The sequence below is a fragment of the Pogona vitticeps genome, chromosome 3 (assembly GCF_051106095.1).
Source record: "Pogona vitticeps strain Pit_001003342236 chromosome 3, PviZW2.1, whole genome shotgun sequence".
Taxonomy (NCBI): domain Eukaryota; kingdom Metazoa; phylum Chordata; class Lepidosauria; order Squamata; family Agamidae; genus Pogona; species Pogona vitticeps.
The window spans coordinates 166645973-166668886 of NC_135785.1; the positions used below are offsets into that span (position 1 = coordinate 166645973).

Genomic DNA, 22914 nt, shown 5'->3' on the forward strand with positions numbered 1-22914 from the left:
CCTTTCTGGGGGTCATCACAGACTTAAAAAAATGCAAAAAAAAAAAAAAAAAAAAAAACCATCAAACAAAAAACATCCTAAAACTTAAATTTTTAAAAAATATGAAACTGGCTAGAAGTGACTAGAAGTCCACTTCCACACTTAAAAACTGGGTATTTGGAGGGTATTGTGATTTAATTGAAAGGCATTTAACAGCATTTGAAGCTCCTGAGGTTGCAGTTTGACTTTTGTTTGTTTATGCCACTAAAATTGGAGACCAGGAGAGAGTTGGGGACTGCAAAAAGAGCTTTGAGAACTGTATTTTGCTCACTTCTTTGGAGATGCAAAGAGGCTTCAATCCTATATTTACCGAGGAACAAAAGGATATAGAAGCCCAACTGTATCAGTTCTGTCTAGTCCAGCATTCTGTTTCCATAATGGCCAAGATGATGCCCACCAGCAGGACATGAGTGCAGAAGCACCCTCCTTCTCCCATTCCCCAACAACTGATATACAGAAGCATAGTGCCTCTGATGCTTGAGGTACAATATAACCATCATGGTTGGCAGTGAGGTGAACAGAACGTTGGACTGTGTGTAAGGCCTTTAGTCGGATCCATTGTGGCTACTATTACTCCTTAATAATCTTCTTCCCTTTAGCTGGAAGTAAACATCACTAAACACAATGGGACTCATGACTGAGTAGAAATGTGTAGAATTGCACCAACACAAAATTCTACACTGATTTTAATGAAGTATGGTATAGCGTGTTTTCAGCAACTTGCCTCTGCGGTTGGATTCTGAACTTTCTCTTATGCAGTTCCCAGGCATTGTTTAATGTGTCTTTGAAAATATGTGGTAGAAAGCCTTTAGCATTTAATCAGATTTATTCCTTGTGTTTCTTCTTTTCCTATACTCCTGTCTTCCATCCTTCCTTTCCTAAAATAACTGCTACCTTGCTTTAAACTATAAATGATGTACACGGGTACTTCCGTCAATCTTCTGGGGAGATCAGACTAAACATCAGTGCCTTTCTGTTGAGCAGTCTACCATCTTTATGCTTTCTCAGACTTCAAGCAGTATAAGTTTCTAATGGAGCAAAAGGTGACCTTTTTTTCCTGCCTCTCTGCATGCCATTTCATTCAAAGGGTTTTAGAAAAGTACATTCACTGTCACAAAGTGTTACTCGTATTTCATATCCTGAACTACACTTTACATCTCTCTGAAATCAAATATTTTTGTTGATGTTTCCTCTCCGCTTTTTCAGAGGTGTCAGTATATCACAATGTGTGCATTCTTTGTATCTTTGTATGTGAACAGCACAATAGAGCATCATCATTGCAAGGGTCTGTTTTTCTTGATGCTTGTTGTTTATAATAGCCATCTTGTATTACAATCATGTTGGTGGCTTGTTTGCCAAACACAGATGTGATGCAAGCTTCTGAACACAATAAGGTGGTTGAAATGTAATGCCAGACTATGTTGGCATATGCACGAGGCTGGATACAGCTTGTGTACTCTATCCCGAGCCCTCCCACCCCCAAACCATATATAGCCTTCTCCTCCTTTGTTGAGTTAATATTTGCTGGGACAAACTTCTGGATTCGGGGTTTGTGCTTATTGTGTTAAAGCAAGATTGACAGTTTGCATATGACCTGGTTTGAACCTCATATTTTACCTACAAACCCTTCTCTCTCCATTTTTATAACGCCAATCTGCCTTCTCCTAAGCCATTACATTTCTCCCCTTAATGCTGTTTAGCTGGTCACCTCTCTGTGCAGTGAGCAAGAACACTCTTCTCCGTAAATCTGCCTTTTTTGCTGTTTCCATTTCCAAAATGTTTTCATTTGGTATATATGTGAAACTGTTTCGGGCTGTTGTAATCAGTGAATGCAAAAGCTTTGGAGGAATCTGTTTCTTCTGATAAACTATAAGTCAAATTCCGTTTCCTTGCTGATTCCAGACTGTTCCAAGATGCCAGTCAGTGTATTTGTGGGATGCAAATCTCTAGCTGGGAATGATGACGTGTGTTCTTTCATTCTTACTTGCATGTACCATCCTAATGATTCTTCCTTCTAATTTGTACTAACATGGCTCATTTCTACTTAACACTGTTTCTACTTCTGCTTCTAGCATTAAAATTTACTATAAACAGGGCATCAGGTTACAGTTTACAGTTCAGATCTCCAGTATAATATATTCTGTGTTAACCTAGGTGTATCTAGCAATTACCTTTAAGGAACTCACAAAGCCTTTCTGACACAAATAAATGATGAAAAGGTTAAGAGCCATTACATCTGGAGGGAAGGCATCGTATAATTTGAATCCCATTACTATATGTTAACTACTATGACTGTGAACTGAGTCATATGGATCCTGCCCTTTCTGTGAACATGTTAAAAGCTTCTCCTCATGCTTAAAAGTATGAAAAAATATAACTGAAGATTAAGGAGGAGGAAGAGGAGAGCCATTTGTAATGAGGACAAATATGTAAAGGTGTGCTATTAAAATGGTCTCCTCTAATCCAGTACTGTCATTCATTCATTGTAACTGAGGGCATTGAAGCCTCCTTGATCATATGCCAATGAAAGTCTTTTTCAGTTTGTGATCCATTTGTAGTGTAAATATACTGATTGAGGTTTAGATAAAGTATTTGTTAGCTGGTGATACAGTTACCATTTCTTGATAGTTTACCTCTTAAATAGTTTGTTTTTTCGCTATCAGTATTGACAGTTTGGTGCCTGCTCGCCTCCTAAAGCTATGGTTAATTTTTTCCTCTTGAGATGTTCATTATTAAGATATAGTCTCGGTGTTTTTCCTCATCCTTGCAGAAGAGTATGAAACATAAAACAACTCTAAATGCACTGGTGAACGATGGGCCACTCCTTGAAGGAACCTTTTCTGCTTCCGAGGCATAATTAGATCATTGATAGGTAACATTGTTACCATTTTGGTAATTTGTATTGGTGTGCTGTGATGTTTTCAGAGGGAAAACAGTTTCCTCCAGAGTTTTTGCTGTGCTTCCGAAATGAAACATTGTTTCTGTGGTTTTGAATATTATAGTCTGTTTCTAGTACATTTCAGAATACAGGTAAGGGTTTATGATCCTGCTTCATGTTTGTGTTTCCTGGAAAGTTTGGGGGTTTAGAAACACTATATTTTGTTTTGATTTTCACATTGATTCTAATAGGATTTAAAAGCACATGGCTGCAATTTTAATTAAATATGTTTTCGTTAATTATTATGCTATGTATCAATCACCACAAAGGGGAAATGCCTGTACTTCAAAGAAAGTTGCTGGTAAAATAAATAGGCTTAAGCCATAGATATGGCAGTATATAACATTTATTTGGATTCAGATTGAATCATTGACTATCAACACAGGCTTCAAAGTACGTACAGTATTTTTTTCCTCTAAAATATTTCTGCATTATTTCTATATATGACAACTCCATGGCATGTACACTGTCTTATTATTCTCCCTGTACCCTTAAATGTTGAGTTATAACAAAGCAGACTTTTAAAGCATGCCAGTTTCCATCTTCACTGGCAACGTGCCTCTGCAAGATAGACTGTGGACTTCAAAGGGCCAGTTTGCATATTTACCAGAGTTGGTAATAAGCAGGTGCAAATGTCTGTGTACATCTGGATCTCATGTATCTTCCCTCAGAAAACATTGGATATTTCTTTTGTGCAAGTCACAAGAAATAACAGGAAGCAAAAGCACAAATTTGCTCACACGTTTTTCTATATGTATTGTAAGTTATAAATTATCCCTCTGAAAAGCACTCATTTTTTACATCCCAACTTACAAACAATCAGGATTTCTACAACAGCATTCATCCATCAGTGTACATCATAAAGGCTGCAAGAGTACATTCATTTTCATGTCCAATTCTTCTATAGAGCCTCTTCATGGCTACCTAGCCCTCATGACTAGGAGTTGTACAAAAACGATAAATTATTTTTTTAAGTTCATCAATGTGATTAATCTTTCTTCAAATGGTGAGTGAAAATATAAAGGATTTCAGTCTTCCATATATCCTGTCAAGTACTGCATAAAGAACAGATTGAAACCAAGCATCCCATTATTCCTGTTGAGCAAGAAAAAAACATGTTTAAAAAGTAGCAGCCAATTATTGTTGAGACCTGTCCTCATTCTAAATGAGTCAAACAGTTGTGCTCTGTGGGTTATAACATTTATGTGTTTGTTTAGTTGTATTGCCCCTTTGCAGTGATAGATATGTCAAAGCTTTCTAAGTGAGTTACTGTGATGGTTGCTTCATAATCTGCAACTTCCTTTTTTGGCAGAATACATCAAGCCATGGCCGGGACCATATTTCAGAATTCACACCTCTTGCCTCTCTGAAGAGACCGAGATACAGAAGCAATGATTGCAAGAATCCCCCAGCAAGAAGGTCTAGTTCTCATTCTAAAAAAACAATGTTTACGCACTGGAGAAAATATGATTATTCATTACTCCCGTCAGTCTTTGGCTTTTCCAATAAACATTGTGACTCCAGCGTGAGGTACTACCACAGGGGTTCAGGTTTGGAAACCTCCCTATGACAGATCACCAACTGAAGCCTTTAAGAACTACAACTATCCCCACCCCCCATGCTCCCTCCAAAATACAAAAAGAAAAAAAAATAACCTGCAAATGAGCATTTAGCACCACAGTTTGAAACTTTCCTCACCTTTATTGTCCGATGTAATATTCTGACAAGTTGGATCAAGAGCGCTGAGTACAAATACTTCCAGGAGTATTGGCCTTCCTTTTCATGTTTTGAACTGCTGAAAAATAACGGATTATTTATACAGTCTGGCACTGTGAGAATGGACGGCACTATAATTTATCTCCATTCTTTCAAAAACCTTTGTTTATTGCCTCTTGTCATCTCTCTTCCTTTATTACTTGAACAATCTTGCTTTGCTCAATGACCCTCTTCTGAGATTGATGGTTAAAAATGGTCATTAATAAACCACGATCTTGCATACCTAGTGAAATCACTGAGAACATATTCACAGGTGCTGTTTCTGACTTGTCTTTTGTCCTTTTTCTTTGCCTTCTGTAGAACAAACTGGTGTTTCCTCTGTGCAAATCTGCTTTCAAGAAACACTCTCTAATTTCCATTTGTAAGTCGCCAAGTAGGATTGTCTGTGGGGTTTTTGTTTTGTTTTTTCCACTGTAGGCCAGTACATTTTCACTTAGATTCTGTGCAGATCTAAAGAAGTCAAGCTGGCTAGCAGATGGGTGACATGGTCACTGCAGGTGTTGGATAGGAAATAACTACTGAATTTAATAATTGAGCCTTAGCATGCTGCTAATAAGATATCTATGTCATTAGCATTTTGTTGTCTTTAAAATGAATAGCAGACAGTCAAGGCAAAGAGTGATTCGTTCCTTAACAAATAGGAGCACAGAAAGCAGACCTTGTACTCACCCAGACCATCATTCCATCTAATCTAGTTTTGTCACCGCTGACCAGCAATAGCATTCCAGGAGTTTTCCCAGCCCCTCCTGGAGAGTTTGGAGACTAAGCCTTGAGTCTTCTGCATGCAGCCCATATGCTTTGCCACTGAGCCATGGATCTGCTACTGTAGTTTAGAGAATGGTGTTTCATTTTAAATTTGGCTTTAGAAAGGGAAAGTGAGAAATATCCATTTGGACAAAAGGTCTACTGCACTGTAACACTATAGTTCTGTGACTATTTCAATTGATTAACAACCACTGGGGGTATTTTTATTAGCTGAATAACCACTGGAGGGGTGTTCTCCCCTTATTTGAACATGAACCTGACTGTTCTTTCAGGAATAAAAAAAAACATACAAAACTGGTTTTGAATAATTACAGCCAGCTTGTACTTCTGTTCCACTTGTCGCTCTTGTTTTGTTTTGTACTGGTTTTGAAAATAGCAGACACATACAGTTTTTTTTCCCTTCCTTTTCTCCCAGTGTCTTATTTAGGGTGTCAAAATTATTTATAGGAAGAAACATTTCTGTGTGGTGGACAAATGCATAGATTTCCTCTCACTGAAGAGAGGGAAAGGAGATTGAAAGACAAATTGTGAAAAATGTTATTATACCAAAGATTATGGAGAAAAAGAATGTGGTGATTGTTTCCGTATTTCCACATCCTCGCCCCCACTTCTAACGCACAGCATCACAGCATCTCTGTCATTGGCAGTGAAGCACTTTCCAAATCCAGTGTTGTTCACATTCTAATAATAGTAACACAATTAAAAGTAATCTTTATTTGACATTACATACTTGAATGACGGGTAGAAATGTCCCCTACATAAAACACTGGTTGCAAATATCTATATATATATTATATGTATTTTTAAGAAATTAACTTGATGTGGGTATTGATTTTATACCTGTAGTAGTAACAAATCTCCTGTCTGAGTGTAGTTAACAAAATTATTTTTAATGTATTTTTTAGAAATCTTGAAATTGCCTTTGCACTGAAATATTTTTCAATACTGTAGCTATTTATATATCTGTTTTACGCATACATTTGTTAACACACCATTTCTATTTTTTAAAGTGTATGTTTTAGAGGGTTTTTTTATACTTATGAGTTTTGGATCTCCAGAATTTAGCTTATAGTGAAATTGTTATTGAATGTTGAAATTTTGATGAATGTTAAAATTAGAAAATAGAGTTGTTTTTAAGGCTCATCCAAAGCTGCTGATGTTTTCAATTTGCTTTTGCTTCTGAATATTAGCTTTCAGTGTACTAACACATTCTGCTTACAACCAGCTGCTGCTGCTATTACTATTGTTATATTTTTGTTCCATACAGCTTTACACAACAAGTTGCTCGTTTTTGTGCTTTTCATCTCCATCCCTTAGCCTTAATTAAGAAGATTCTTGCTTAATGCTGCATTCCCAATCTGCCTACCAACAAAAGGCTTTAATGCAAAATTCTTACAGCTCAGTTGTCCCCTACGATGAATATTTTTTGTACTGAAATTATATGATGATATCTATGTCTCATTGAGTTGGATATAGAGTTAATCATACTTAGCAGATCCAGAAATTTCAAAGGGCGTACTATGGATATCTGTATCTAACCCATTAAGAGTAATGGTGAATCAGGTTATGATTTGCTGAATTCTGGCTTGCTGTGTATGAACCAGAGCTTGGAGGTAACGAGTTAACATTACTTTTGCAAGTTGCCCAGTTCAACAGATACTTTTTACTGTTACCATTGGCTGGACTTCAAAAGCAACTTGTGTGACCATACATCATGTGTTACATTATCATTTTCATGTCTCTCTGATTGTTTAAGATGGATAGCGTGTCTTGCATTTTATTCTCTGTTTAACTACAACCAAGGGTCTTGTGTCACTCAAAACAGTATGAGACCCTTTTTCTTCTTTCTCCACCAGTAAAACCATCCAGGAAGTATGGAAAGCAGCTCCTTAAACTTCCTGGAGTGCCTAGAGCAAGGGTAGGCAACTTCTAGAGACCCCCAGGGATCATAGAAATAAACTCCTCAAAGTTTAGAGTGCTGCACATGCCTCTATGTTCCCCCGTATACTCCCAATTCTTCTCCTCCTCCTCCTCTTCCTTGAAATCCTTTCCATACCCTCTGGGAGATGTGGGAAGAAATTTCATCGCCTTTACCCTTCCGTGCTTGTTTTATGCTTTGTTGTCTTTTTTCAAAACGCAAAGTGACAGGTAATCACTTACAGATTTAAAAAAGCAAAACAAAGGAATTGCTGTTGTGCGCTCTAAAAGGCTACAAACATTGGAGATGCACTAGGGTCCTGAGGGGCTCCAAGCATCTCAAAGGCCACTATTTGAACACCCCTGACTAGGGCATGCCTTTGATCTGTTAATGGGATTCATTAGGTATTCCATAAATCTATGGCTCGTAATAATGTAGTGAGTAACAGAATTGCAACACCACAGGTTGCTTACGAAGCCCAGGCTATGGCACTGGTAACCAGTTGCATGTTGAAGCAGGTAACGAGTAATACAAGTTTCTTTTAAAACAGTGTTCAAAACTCTGGTCTGACCCCATTCATGTAAATAAACCATGATCTCTTAGCCAGCTACAGACCACAGAAGCCAAGATTCATTGACCAAAATCCTGTTGCTTAGTGTAGTAAACTGCTCTAGGGTGAGTGAGTGGTGAGTCCTCTGTAAGTTCCATTGATTCTAATGGACCTACTCTAACTGCAAGTTACTTTAACATAGTAAGTTTCAGATAAAGGAGGCCTGTTTGTATCGAAGGAACCTGTGGAGGAATTGAGTCACCCATCCCCCATTGATTCTATGAGTCTACTCTAGTATGATTTACTACACTAAGCAACAAGATTTTGGCCATTGCCACCTTCTAAACCCAGGCTTTTTTAAAACATGCCTTGTCATTACATCTAAATCCTACAACATGCCAGGATTCTTTCCTCAGCGACCCCCTCCAACAGAAGGAATGGGACAGAAACAGACAGACCAGAAATAAACTATACTTTGATTGTCTATGGGACAATTCTTTGCTAAAACAGCAAGCTATGGCTAACGTAAATAATGGTTTAATGTGACATGCCAATATGGTCTAGGAGGGAAATAGATTGAATTTAACAGAGCTGTGCTATTTATGTTAAATAACCCAAATGTTGAAATGTTCTGTGTAAATTGGGGGGGGAAAGTCATGACGGCTTACGTTTGAACCTCAAATTTTCTTTCATTCCTTCTCTATTATAGACCTGCAAGTGTAAAACTGCAACATAGGGGAGGGAAACTTGTAGCCTGCAAACAGCCTCAATTCAATCCGTAAAGGATCCAGAGTTGTTCTACTACCACCTCAAAGCCCTTCTATCTGGGGATTCTCTTAACTGGGAACATGTGAAGAGGGTGATCCAAACAGTATTATTTAAGCAGTATATGAAATAACAGTATGACTCCCCCTCCCACTGTACATCCTGCCAATTGGGCAGACCAGTAGGGCATGAAAGGTAATTACAGTTAGCTCTAGTTTACTGTATTTTTCGCTCCATAAGACACACCCCGCCATAAGACACACCTCATTTTTAGGGGAGGAAAACAGGAAAAAAATACTCTGGCAATTTTGGCCCACTGGGCCCATGGGGGCGGGGGCAGGGGGAGCCTCTGAAGGGTCCTGGAAGGCACTCTAGGACCCTTTGGAGGCTTCCCCCTGCCCCCCTATGGGGCCAATGGGGGTGAAATCACCAGCTTCCAGGACCCTTCTGAGGCTTTCCAAGGGTCCTGGAAGGTCGTGATTTTGCCCCCACTGGTCCCGTGGAGGTGGGGTGGGGGGAGCCTCCAAAGGGTCCTGGAAGGCACTCTTAGACACTTCGGAGGCTCCCCCCACCTTCCCCCGCTGGGAAGTATTCACTCCATAAGACGCAGACACTTTCCCCCACACTTTTTTTAGTGGAAGTGCATCTTATAGAGTGAAAAATATGGCACCTAATATCCTCTCTGAGGGGGCCAAGAGAAGCTTCCCATTGCTGCACTGCAGCTCCAAGAGTGCTCCACGGGGAGCACCCCAGTCTTAGAGCCAGTTTCTCTGACCTGGAAGACCCATGTGCAACAAAACCCCTGGGACCAGTGACATTTGGGAGTATGCGCACACCTCGCAACATCCTCTAGCCCACAGAAGTCTTTCTGGAGTCATGCAACCTTTGTTTTATAAAGCACAACTTTATATTGTGCAGGCTCCAATCCAGAGATACTTGTGCATGCTGCTATATGCCAAGATCTCTCCTACTGAACAAGTAATTGGTACAGTCAGTGGTGCCATGTGGTATATATTCAGCTCTTCTCCTAAACAGAGGATCTGAACTGTCAGAAGGGATAACTTGTTCAGCAGTGTGCCTGCAGTTAGTTCACTTGATGGTGGATGTAGAGGATTTTTCCTGCAAATTAGGACCTGAGTGAGAAAATTCCTGAAAGGTGACCAGTGTGCAGAAATTCCATTGTCATCCAGCTTGCTAGACTGGGGAACAGGACTAGCCATAATACATAGTAGTAACCTTAATTAAGACAACAACATAAAAGTGATAGAAATTTAATATGAACAGAAAAATTGCATTCTTTGTAAATCAAATGGCCTTGTCTCAATTGCTGAACCTCAATGAAAAAGTATCTCAAATGCTTTAATAAGCTTGAAACTGGTATGCAGCAACCCCATATTCATAGAGGCAACACACCTATTCTGATGCTGACATTCTTGAGAGTGATTTTTAGCCAGAATCAGTTCTCCTAAATTTCTTGGATAATTATTATTTTGTTCAGCCATGTAATGGCTGAAATCCTGGTCCACAGGATAATAAGCTGCAACTAGCATAGGCCCACTGAATCAGTGGAACGTATAGAGAAATTGACTCACCAAATCTCTGCTGATTCAGATTTTGGTGAAGACTTACTACTGCAATTCAGCCATGATTTCAGCAGTGTACCATTTATCGTCCTGCTTGTATCAGCCGATTTATCCCACTTACAATGCAGGTACCAAAGGAAGGAAAACTGCTAGTTTGTAATGTGATTGGGATGAATAGCTTTAATGGAATTTTGTCAAAGTATTATGAAAAGAAATATATATGGATACATGATTGTATGTTGAACAAATGCACATATCAATTTAGACAGCTTTACCTTTGTCAAAATTATAAATATATATTGTCTGAAAAATCCTGTCAGGGGTGCACTATCATTCTCAATGTTCTTTTGTTCTGTAATGTAAAGTAGAATTGGCAGAAAGTGCTCTTGGGAGTGGTGGCACATCGTTATCAGTGCATTAACCATTAAAAATCTCTGTAGTCAGCAGTAAATGCCTGTGTTTTTAAATGTCACAATGATAGGTGCACTTATCTGACAATTATTCAGCCTTCAAAATTACTGTTTAGGCTAACCTATAAAACTGCATTAAGTGGATCAAAGCAGACTCAAATATTAAGGATATATATATATACAGTATATACATATATACATACATACATACATGTGCATTCATGTAAAGTTTATTCTTAGTGCTGTTTTTAAACTTTCATTTCTGTAGATATGAATGAATTCTTTATATTCATATTTCGGACCTTTCTGTAGATTGTATAAAGCAGTAGATATTTAAATCTGCTTGCAATAAAATAAATTTACGTATTTGTTTTGTGGTGTATGTGTGTTTCTTCTAGTGAATGAAAACAATATCTTAAGGAGGAAAACAGTAAATGTTTCCGTTCAAATAGAAAGCACTGGCAGAAATCTAGTAATGTAATGTTGTGCTACATATGTCTGATGAGCGCCCCACCCATGGCCACATTTTAACAACTAAAAGTTTCATACACACACACACAGGTTCCTGGCTCTCTTGGTATTCCTTTGGTCCCAACTCCTGAGGAAGCTTTTAGGGATAGCAGGGTTGGAAGGGAGTCTTAAATGTCTGAAAATTGCCACTGGATGAAAAATCAGCTATGTCATTCATAGAGGATGCGGTATCATCATGTCATAAACCGTGGCCAAAATCCAATCAGTGCTCATTGGCTGAACTCAGTACAGTGGTGCCTCACAAGATGAATTTAATTCGTTCCATGGTTAATGTCTTGCAAAAAATTTGTCTTGCGAAATGCGTTTCCCCATAGGAATGCATTGGAATCTAATTCATTCCTATGGGCAAAAAAGTCAGAACAAAGTCAAATTTGGTTTACAAAGAGTTTATTAAGCGCTCTTTAAAGCCATACATATTGTTCAAATTATTTCAAAAATTTCAATCAAAAAACTAACTTTTTAAACATCATAGAAAAACATTTAAAAATCGGCAAACATGAAGCAGGAATGGAAAACGGAAAACATTCATCTTGCGAAGCACGGCCATAGGAACATTCGTCTTGCAAGTCATCAACCCCATTGCCAAAACTATTCATCTTGCCAGTTTTTTGTTCTGCGAGGCATTCGTCTTGCAAGGCTCTAGAGTAGGTCCACTAAAGCAACAGAACTTACATAGTCGATTCACCAAATTGCTGCTGATTTAATGATCCCATTCTAGTTCAATTTACTGTTATATGGATTCCATTCATGGAGTATGATGTAAGCCATTGAATCAATGGAAATTTGCTTAAGTCAGCATGTGGACATGTAAATACAGTGGTACCTCTTCTTATGAAATTAATCCATATTGCACCGGTGGCTGTAACTCAAAAATTTCATCAATCAAAGCACTATTTCCCATAGAAATGCACTGAAAACCGATTAATCCGTTCCAGACAAAGAAAAAAAATCCCGAGCTTCCAAAGCTGCACCTGCTTTCCTCTCCCTCCTGTCCCCGCAGAGGGCAGCGGAGGGAGGTTGGACACCTGGGAAGCTGGCACCTGGCGTGAGTGCTGGCTTCCTGGGCTTCCAACACCACCCCAACCACTGCTCTGAGTGCCAGCTTCCCGGGCTTCCAAAGCACCGGCACCCAGCGCGGTGGTTGGGACCATGTTGGAAGCCCAGGAGGCTGAGCCTTTTCCTAACCGTTGGGGTGAAGAAGCAGCCTCTTCGGCACCAATGGTTTTGAATTCCCCACCTTTTTTCCTTGCCTTTTTCTGTTCGTAACGGGAAGCTCCGGCTGCAAGTCAAAGCAAAATTTTGCGGCCGGAGCTTTTTGTAACTTGAAATTTTTGTAAGTAGGGATGTTCGTAAGTCGAGGCCCCTCTGTACATATAAAGCAAACTATGAACTATGCAACATAAAGATTAAAAAGCAGAAATAAAAGCTTTATATTTCTTAATCACTCATTTTTAAAGCTAGCATCAGCTTAACTACAGCCACCCAAACGATGCTTCTAAAAGATGCTCAGGCTTTTGGGATTGTTGCTCCCGTTTCTATAAATCTACAAATATAACAAGAAGCGGACCCTTTAAATCTTACTGATATCATGATAGAATACAGAGAAGCAAATAATACACCCTCTCCTGTGTGTATGTTACCCTTATAATGAATATATGCACATATGTAAGTGTCAACACCTTAAGGCAGCTGTAACCATATTTAGCCATTGACCCACTGAAAACATCAGCATGGTTCCTTAATTCCTGCCGGAAAAGACTAAAGACATCTCAGTTCAGAAGGTCTAACACCTGGACATCTCCCTAAGAGCCCTATAGAACTTTATAGACCTCTAGGAAAAAATCAGAAGCCAGTATTTGTCATGGTTTGTCCCATTTAGAGTTACTTCCAGAATTAAATCAGGCAATCATTTCCAACTACATCAGAACTCATCTGGGTATCAAGGTATCTTTTAATTGCAGTGATTCCAGGCAGTACCAGCTTGTATAACTCTACGAGCTTTATTTATCTATGTTGCTTCTATATAGAATATTCTATAGTATAGAATATTTCAAAGTTGTTGAAAACATCAAGAAATCTTACAGCTGTGGAAAAACTAGGAACAAATGCTTAAAAATATATGAAAACTAAACTTATGTAAGTTGTAGGCAAATACCGTACATAAGTCACAAATTGAAATGCAGAATTACAAAAAGTACAATAAATACCAAAAAGAATGATTTAAGTACTTCTAAAAATGCAATTTAGAGCCTGAAAAGGTATATTGAAAAAGAATACATCTCTGAAACACATCATTTAAAAGTAAAAAATCATTATAGCTCTGAGTAATCATCAGTCTTTAAGTGTATTACTAGACACACAGAAAAAGTATTCACCTAGCCAAGCCAGTTTGAATCTATGGAGAAAAATCCATGTTGTCCTCATCTGTTTCTACTGTTGTTGCTACATGATTCTTAATGCTCTTTGGTATATGTATGTCATGACATTGCATCGTGTGATGCATTATGTTGTATTGTATGTGTCTCTTGCCTCCCTATTTTTATATTTCTCTCACATGTTTCCATTTGAGTTTTGCTGGACCTGTAACTTACACTGATTAGATGCACTTTCAGAAAATTTACAGTGGAAACTTCTGTTGCTTTTGCAAGCCTTGTAAAAAACAAACTTGGAATCTAGCAAGGTTCCACCATAATATTAAGCATTATTACTTTGACTTACATTTGCTCAGTTTGTGGGTTACACTGGGTGTAAAATAAAGGATCAGATGGTGACAGCAGCCACAAAATTAAAATACGCCTGCTTCTTGAGAGGAAAGTGATGACAAACGTAGACAACATCTTAAAAAGCGGAGACATCACCTTGCCGACAAAAGTCCGCATAGTCAAAGCTATGGTTTTTCCAGTAGTGATGTATGGAAGTGAGAGCTGGAGCATAAAGAAGGCTGACCACTGAAGAATTGATGCTTTTGAATTGTGATGCTGGAGGAGACTCTTGAGAGTCCCCTGAACTGCAAAGAGAACAAACCTATCCATTCTGAAGGAAATCAACCCTGAGTGCTCACTGGAAGGACAGATCCTGAAGCTGAGGCTCCAATACTTTGGCCCTCTCATGAGAAGAGAAGACTCCCTGGAAAAGACCCTGATGTTGGGAAAGTGTGAAGGCAAGAGGAGAAGGGGACGACAGAGGATGAGATGGTTGGACAGTGTCATCAAAGCTACCAACATGAATTTGACCCAACTCTGGGAAGAAGTGGAAGACAAGAGAGCCTGGCGTGCTCTGGTCCATGGGGTCACGAAGAGTTGGACACAACTAAACAACAACAAAAAGTAGAACAAGTCACAAGATCTACAAACTGCTATGGACATAACTTGCTCGTAAACTATTTTTTTCTCAATTGTTTACATCAACACTGGACTGTTAGCGATCAAATAAATTCTTTTGCAAAGTTACTATACAAGTGACCTTGCTTCCAGAGTTGGCTTAAGCTATCTGATTATTTTGCAGTGACTTAGTAAACTGGTGTTCAAACCTCATTTTAAAAATACAGTGTATATTTTTAGAATTGCTTTTTCTATGCCCCTTAATTATTTCAACACTGTATATTCAAAATTCCACATCTTAACACACATACAGTAGAACCCCCATATCAGCTGGATCAGTATCCACTGATGGGTCACTCAACTGCTGTCAGCTGCAATGAATTTGGATCACCAGATGCTGTTTAAACTCTAGCAGATCCATTCATTGGATCCAGGCTAGGTTTTCAGAATGCCTGGGCCAGGAGGGAGGCAGGGAAGAACTTCCCACTAGGTCCAGCAGAGGATGGGATTCTCCTTGTTTCTTTCCTCTAACTCAAGGTCTCCCCAGCAGGCTGGGTTGAGTTCTCAGCCAAGGTGAGGTGTGGGTGCTCCAATTCCAGCTTCTATTGCCATTTCACTGGAACTGGAGAGGTTAGGCTGAAAGGGGCGGCAGCAGCTCCAGGATGAGATCTCCAATATGTTCAGGGACAGAGGGGGAGGAAGAGAAGGACCTTACTAGCTCTTATCCTTCACCTGCTGCCCACTCATCATCCATTCTTCCCCTCCTCCAGCCTATCTGGACTGGCTGACCCACCCCCCTTGCAGATTTTGGACAGGTGTGTGTGTCTGCATGCAAAAATGTGAGTTTTTCTTTGAGCTCAGGTTGAAGGAGAGAGAGTTTCCATCACCACTTCAGCTTGGAAAGGGCTTGGAAGAGTCTGTTTGCATAGGTAAGGCAACGGCAGTGGCAGGGCTTGCTGGGGCAGCTGAACTACAAGAGGGTGGGAGGTTTTTTTTTGTTCTTTAATTACTGTTGTTGCTGTGGGACAGGGATCCTACCGAATTTGCTATGTGTTTGCTACTTCTCACACTCTTCAGTATCCATGGGGGAGCTTGGAAACATTTCCCCATAGATACGAAGGTCCTACTGTACTATCAAAAATGTTGGTTGTGCTGTCCTCTGAAGATGCCGGCCACAGAGACTGGCGAAACGTTAGGAAGAACAACTTTCAGAACACAGCCAAAGAGCCCGAAAAACCCACAACTATTAGATCCCGGCCGTGAAAGCCCTCGTGAATGCAAAGCAATATACTCTAAGCAGGAAGCCAGGATTAAGGTCAACGGAAATTTAACGGAGAGCATACCGATCAAACAAGGCATAAGACAGCGTTGTCCGCTATCCCCTCTTTTGTTTATATTAACTATGGAAATCTTAGGCAGATAAGAGCTAATGAGAGAATTAAAGGACTAAAAATCAGAGGTGAAGAATTCAAGGTACAAACGTATGCAGATGATCTGATGATAATACTTGAAAATCCTCATGGAAACCTAGAGGAAGTATTGAGAATCATAGAAGATTATGGACAAGTGGCAGGTTTTAAAATAAATTACCAAAAAAACAAAAGTTATGAATAAAAACATAAAGAAGAGGTGGGGAAACTGGTGAGGGAAACTAATTTTGAAGTAGTACAAAAATTTAAATATTTAGGAGTCACCATCACCAAAAAACCTAGAAACTTAATGAAAGAGAATTATCTTAGAATACAGAAGGAAATTCAGAAAAACCTGGAAGAATGGAGTAAGCTACAATTGGCACTGATGGGAAGAATGGCAATGATAAAAATGATGATTTTGCCTAAACTCTTATTTCTCTTTCAAAATCTACCAATATTACTAAATTTTAAATACTTTAAAGACTTGGATCGCCTGACAATGAATTTTGTATGGAAGACTAAGAAACCAAGAATAAAACTTAAGCTATAACAGGATTTGAAAGAAGGGGGGGGTGTGCAGGACTATCGAATTGATTATTATATTATAAGATGTGCACTATGATATGGATAAAAGAATGAATAATTCTTGTAAACCAAAGATTATTGAAATTGGAGGGGCATGACTTAAGTATGGATTGGCATGCATATGTGCGGTATGGGAAACACAAGGAACAATCACACTTCACAGAACCTATTGTAAGGAAAACATTAGGCCTAGTGTGGCAAAAATTTCAAGCACTACAAGAAAATTCCAATATGGGTAGCACCTATAGAAGCTTTTATGTTGAAAGTACTGAATCAAAAAGGAGTGTTACTAACATATAAATTATTATTTTTTTATTTTATTTTATTTTATTTATATCCTGCCTATCTGGTCGGGTCAGGACCACTCTAGGCGGCTAACAACAAAAATACTACAATAAAATTTAATAAACAATTATTAAATAATAAAACATTACACAAAGTGAAAGGAAGAATTACTTAATAAAATATAAAAATAAGCAAGAATTAGAGGAACTAGGGGTGGCAACAGATTAACTGTTAAAATCGTGAATTTATATTATATTTTATATCATTTTGTTTTTTTTAATATAAAACTGTATATTTTAAATTGTTTTTATCTTCTAAGTTGTAAGCCGCCCAGAGTAGACTATGTCTAGATGGGCAGCATATAAATGCAATAAATAAATAAATAAATAAAATTGGTGGTCAATGAATAAACTAGAATCAAGATATAAAAAAGATAAAAATATGGGCTTCTTTGAGGGTGAAGTCCAGGTGGACAAACTGTGGATTTACACTGATGAGAAAATAATAAAGAAAATGTATACATATCTATTGGAATATGATCTGGAGGATGAGAGAATAAAGGAGACGATGATAAAATGGGCAAGTAACTTTTGTTATAATATTGATATTGATCATTGGTCAATGATGTAGAAAGAGTGTTATAAAATGATTAAGCCAGTAAACATAAGAGAAAATATCTTCAAAATGTTTTATAGATGGCACTACACCCCTATAAAACTGGCAAAAATGTCAGAGGGTAGCAGCAATATTTGTTGGAAATGTTAAAAAAAAAAAGCAGGAACTTATCATATGTGGTGGACATGTGAAAAAGCCAAGGGTTATTGGTTACAGGTGTGGGAAATAATAAAAGGAGTCACTCAACAGAAATTAAATTTTAAACCTGAAATAGCACTATTAAATATTATGCCAGAAATTACTGATAAGAAAATTAAATATTGTTTGATGTATATATTTGTAGCGGCTAGGTTACTCTGGGCCCAAAAATGGAAAAGTGAAGATACACCTATGACGGAGGAGTTCCTGAAGAAGCTGTTGGATATTGCAGAACTACACACACTCTCAGAAGCACTACAAGAACAACCAAGGGACTATGCAAAACAAAGCTGGAACCTAATATATGTTTGGGCCCAGGGACAGATCAAAGCTTAGAGCAAAATGATTTATGTGTTTTTTCAATGATCTCTGGAAACTTGGGGAATTCGGGACTTAAATGAGGTTGGAATTTCTGTCCTCAAAAGGGGGGAGGGGGATATTTTTCTTGTTTTTATACTGTATTTTGTTGTAGTTTGTACAATTATATGTTCAAATAAAAAAAATTATTCACAAAAAAGCAATCTGATAACTTTTATTTTTTAAAAATCTTACATTTGTAAATTCAAAAGATGAGTTGCAGTGAAATGTCTGGCATCTTAAAATGCAGCAGAAATGATGAAAAAAGAGATCATTTGATATAACATCTAGCAAGATTTAGCTGAAAAATAGTGAAGACTGCATTTTAACTTTTGTGGACAGCTGGGGCAAACTGTATATAAAGATAGAATAAGAGATTATTCCTGCCCATTTCTCAAGGCTTACAATGCCATCAAAGAAACTAGAAGGGCAGAAGAATCAAAGAATGTCCAAAACGAGCAAAAATTAAAAAAATAATTAAGGTGACAATATAAATTTTATTACCCAGAGAAGACCTTAAAGTACCCTTAAAATGCACTGTTTTTACATAGTTCCAGAGGAAAACCATTTCTCAAAAAGAAAAGGCAAAGGCAAACTTAGAATAAATACTGTGGAGAGTGGAACTCTGAGCAACACAAGCAAAGCAAAGCAAAATAAAATACAAAAAAATCCTCAAAAATAAACACCACCAGGAATTTCCATTTTTCCTGCAGATGCACACTCCTAGAAACACAGACTAAATTTTTTCTATTTAAATCTACCTCAAATTATTATTTTTGTTAAAAAAATATTGAGGGAAATAGAGTAAAGAGGTCTCATTTAACTCACGCACACAAACACACACAGAGAGAGAGTTTTACTTACAAGTCACAAAGTATGTACTTACTCACTTCTTCCAGACTCTGCTTGTTTCACCTGGGTCTGGTTGGCCTCCGCAACAGGACCTCTTTCCTCTGCTTTAGAAGTGGATCGTGGAAATAACACATTCCCGCAAAATCCCTGCAAACAAGGACAAACACACACACACTTTCAATTCCTACTGAAAAAAGAAGGCAATAGTTACGTCCACCCCTGATGGATTATTTTCCATCTTCTAGATTAGTGGTTCCCACCTTGGGTAACCTAGGTGTTCTTGGCCTGCAATTTCCAGAAGCCTTCACCGCTATCTGGCCAGGTTTCTGGGAGTTGCGGTCCAAGAACGCTTGGGTGAGCCAAAGCTGGGGACCACTGTTCTAGACTGAAATGAGTTAGATAGAGCCAAGGAAGGCACAGATACAAGAGTGCCGGCATAAAATGAAGGTAGGAGGAGTGGGCAAAATAACTGCATTGGGCACCCTTCAATGCTGTGTTTCTGGTGTTCTGATGAGCTCAGAACCACACAGGAAAATAACTGGCCGTGTGGGTGCCCTGTCATAAGCATGGAGGCAGTAAGATTATGTGGCTGGGACAGGGGCAGCTTCTGAAACAAGCAGGAGATGATTCATTTTCAAACTTTGGGGTAGCACCCTCTTGCACCACACTATGGGATGGAGCATCTGCATAGGGGACAATTGGTGACAGGGCAAGCTGTAGCTGTGGCAGGAGAGGTGGATACATTATTGCTGAAAGGCACAACAGTCAACCCCTGAACACACCCTACAATTACTTATTCACAGCTACCGTCAATAGAAGCTGTCCGTTCCATCTTCTACAAAGGACCAACCTTGGGGCCTTTTAAGGAGAAAGGCAGGATAGAAATATTATAAACAAACAAACAATTTCCTGAATAACTCTTTAAAGTACGTGATTTATAGTACAGTTACTGAGCTCCTGGTTTTAGCTGCAGTAGCATAATCAGGGAATGACTTTTGAATGCACATCTTTACCGTTATAGTATTAAATCTCTTCTTCACTCCTGCTGTGTTTCACTCTCCCTGGTCCTATGTAAAATTAGGTCAGATGACATAATTCAGCAGAATTATTCTTCAAATAGAAGCTAGACCCACAAAAATGGGGTAATTATGCTAAAATCAGGCTATGGAGACCAAACTCCTAATAGAAGTGTAACCTTAATATCAAATCATATTAATACTCTGTCGACCTGACTGCTGCATGAATATCAACTGCCAGCTGTTGAGGATATTTCATAACAGCCTCAAGGCTCCTATTTTGAAACAGCTGGCAAGGACAATATTTATGCAAAATGTGTGAACCTTTATGTGAAAATTGGTACATCACTGGCAAAATCAGTACAGTTCCACAGATAGTGTACGATCTCCCTACTCTGAGAGCCTTTTCTGAATGTAACAAAGAGGGCATTTTTCAACCATGGTACTCCAGTTATGGAACAAGATGTCATCTCCTATCAAAAACTCTCTCTGCAGCCAGATCAGTGGCCAAAAGCTTGACTGAAGTGTCTGCTTGCTAGCAGGATAGGAGTCCAGGGACCAACCTGACAAGCAGTGAGAGTTATAGACCCCTGGGAGCAGCCAGTGCAAATGCCCTCTTCAATATCCTCAACAAATGCCTGTGACAGTGGTGGGACTAAGAGAATTGCCTCCCCCCCAAAAATATCTTAAAACTAGGGGAGGTTCACATGGGGAGATGTTGTCCTTCAAGATAGCTTGTAACTATGTCACACAGACTTTGTAGAACTTTGTAGAACATAAGCAGCAATCTAAACTGAATTAGCAGGCACTGGAGATGACGTAACAAGGAAGTGAAATGCTCTCTCTAAAACTGGTCCCTTCAGCAGCTTTGCTGCAGTATGCTGCACCTGCTGAAGTTTCCAAATACTTTTTAAAGACAATCCCATCTAGAGTGCACTACAGTAATTTAAATGGACTATACCCAAGGCATGTGGCACTGCAGCCACCCAGATCAAACATTTCAAGGAACAAACCTAGCTGGTGCACTAATTGTACAAATAAATTCCTGCCAACTACAGACACCTGGGCATCAAGACTCATAAGCTCATCATCATCATCATCATCATCATCATTTTGCCACCTGTGTTGATAATACAAGCTCGTCATCAAATACCATCTATTTCTACTCTGCTCCCCACACCAAAACTCTGACCTGGGCACAATTGATCACTTTATGATAATTCAGTCAGGAAACTGAAAAGCTTCCCATCTACATATTGCTAGGATTTCTGGGATGTTAATGTTATCAACACTTTGAATATTAAGCAGAGTCATACCTAGCCATTTTGGCACCCCATACAAGGGAACCCTCGCGCCAAGAAAAAGGAGGAAGAGAATGTGATGGCCCCCTCCCACCCCCAAAAAAGTGCTTTCGAAAGGAAAAAAAGAGGGAAGAAAAAGCCAATAGTGCCAGGAAGTATTCCTATTTATTTTCCTAATACTGTATTAGACAATGGATTTATTGCTAGATTTGTCTATCTTTATAACTAGCGATGGGCACAAATCAGAAAAATGGTGATGAGTCAAAGTTGATGAATTACAAATTTATGATTTTTCTGATGAATCGATGAATTGATTTATAAATTCATTTTTTAACTTTAAAATCCTATAAAAGCCCCCCCAAACACCTAGAGACACCAAAATTACAGAGAAGCTTCCCCCGACTCTCCTCTAAAAGCCCTGCAAATTTGGTGAAGATTAGATTTCAGACATCCAAGTTACACACACACACACAAGAAGGGTCCCCCCCAGGAAAATCCCCCTTCAAGGCACCTAGAGTTACCAACATCACAAAGAAGCTTCTACTGACTCTGCTCTACAATCTTCCCAAGTTTGGTGAAGATTGGCGTACAGACTTCCAAGTTATACACCCACAAAGTAGGTCTCCCAGAAAAGTCCCCTTTAGTAGCTGGGTTGGGGAAGCTCAATCCTCACCAAACATGGAGGGATGGTACAAGGGAGTTGGGAGAAGCTTCTCTAAGGTTTTGGTGTCTCTAGGTGCTGGGGGGACTTTTCTTGGGGAGAGGCTCTTTGTGATTGTACAACCCAGACATCTGAAGCCCAATTTTCACCAAACTTGGAGGGATTGTACAGGATAATCAGGGGAAGCTTCCCTGCAATTTTGGTGTCTCTAGATGCATTGTAAAGCCAAACAAATCAATGTATCAGAAATAGCTAAACATTTGTTGATTCATATTCATCAGGGGCATTGATTCACATGAATACGAATCGATGAATTAATGATTTTTGAATGAATTTGGTGATTCATTTTTAAATTTGTGCTCATCTGTATTTACAGCTTTGGTGCCTGGGAAAAAGCACCAGTTTTACTCCGCCCTGATTGATGCTTTGATATTCGGTGCTTGTGTTAATAATAACAGTTGTAACCCTGGAAGCTGACTAGCAGGTGTTAACATGATCGCCATTTTCTGCCACCCATTGGTCCCACGCCACGTTCACTAAACCCATGGCCCCGATATTGTGCCACACATGCGTCTTGTCAAAAAAAAAAGTGCCACAATACTTTTGTTCTTGTCGAAACAGACTGGAAACGTGTAAATCCCCAAATGGGCGGGGGGGGCATTGAAACCCTTCAGAGTCAGCTCTGGCTAAAAGCGCCAACTCAACTCTTGCAAACCAGGCTTGTCAACGAACGAGCGGTAACCTGCAAACAGGACGCCGATAATAAACAGATCGATGACTGAACTAGGCGGGTCTTCCTTCTGGAGAGACGCCGAGAGAGATGGTCCGGGAAAGGAAAAACTGGTACAGCTCCTCCGGATCGATGGCGGGAGTCCAGGGAGAAACAGATCAGCAGAGCCGCTTGGTTACTCTCGTCTCTCAGGTCCCCCTCGCCACGCGCACCGCGGCGCATCTTCATCTTCCTCCTCCTCCTCCCGGCATCAACAAAGGGACTCCGCGCGCGTCCCCGCCCGTTCCCGCCTAGCCTAGAATAACGA

The 22914-nt window shown here is 39.2% G+C and overlaps 1 protein-coding gene across 7 annotated transcripts in view; it reads left to right on the top strand.

Moving 5' to 3' along the window:
• ATP11A (ATPase phospholipid transporting 11A) overlaps positions 1–6929 on the top strand; it is a 145546-nt gene extending 138617 nt beyond the window's left edge. For 3 of the 7 annotated variants that reach the window (XM_072994605.2, XM_020794304.3, XM_078391446.1), the window contains one exon: positions 4290–6929. In XM_072994605.2, the coding sequence (XP_072850706.2) occupies positions 4290–4547 (258 nt within the window). In that variant the 3' untranslated portion in view covers positions 4548–6929. Of the gene's footprint in view, positions 1–993; positions 1083–2809; positions 2912–4289 lie in introns of all 7 variants that reach the window. The other 4 variants (XM_020794307.3, XM_072994607.2, XM_020794305.3 and 1 more) reach the window with 4 other exon arrangements.
• Positions 6930–22914: the final 15985 nt, after the last annotated feature.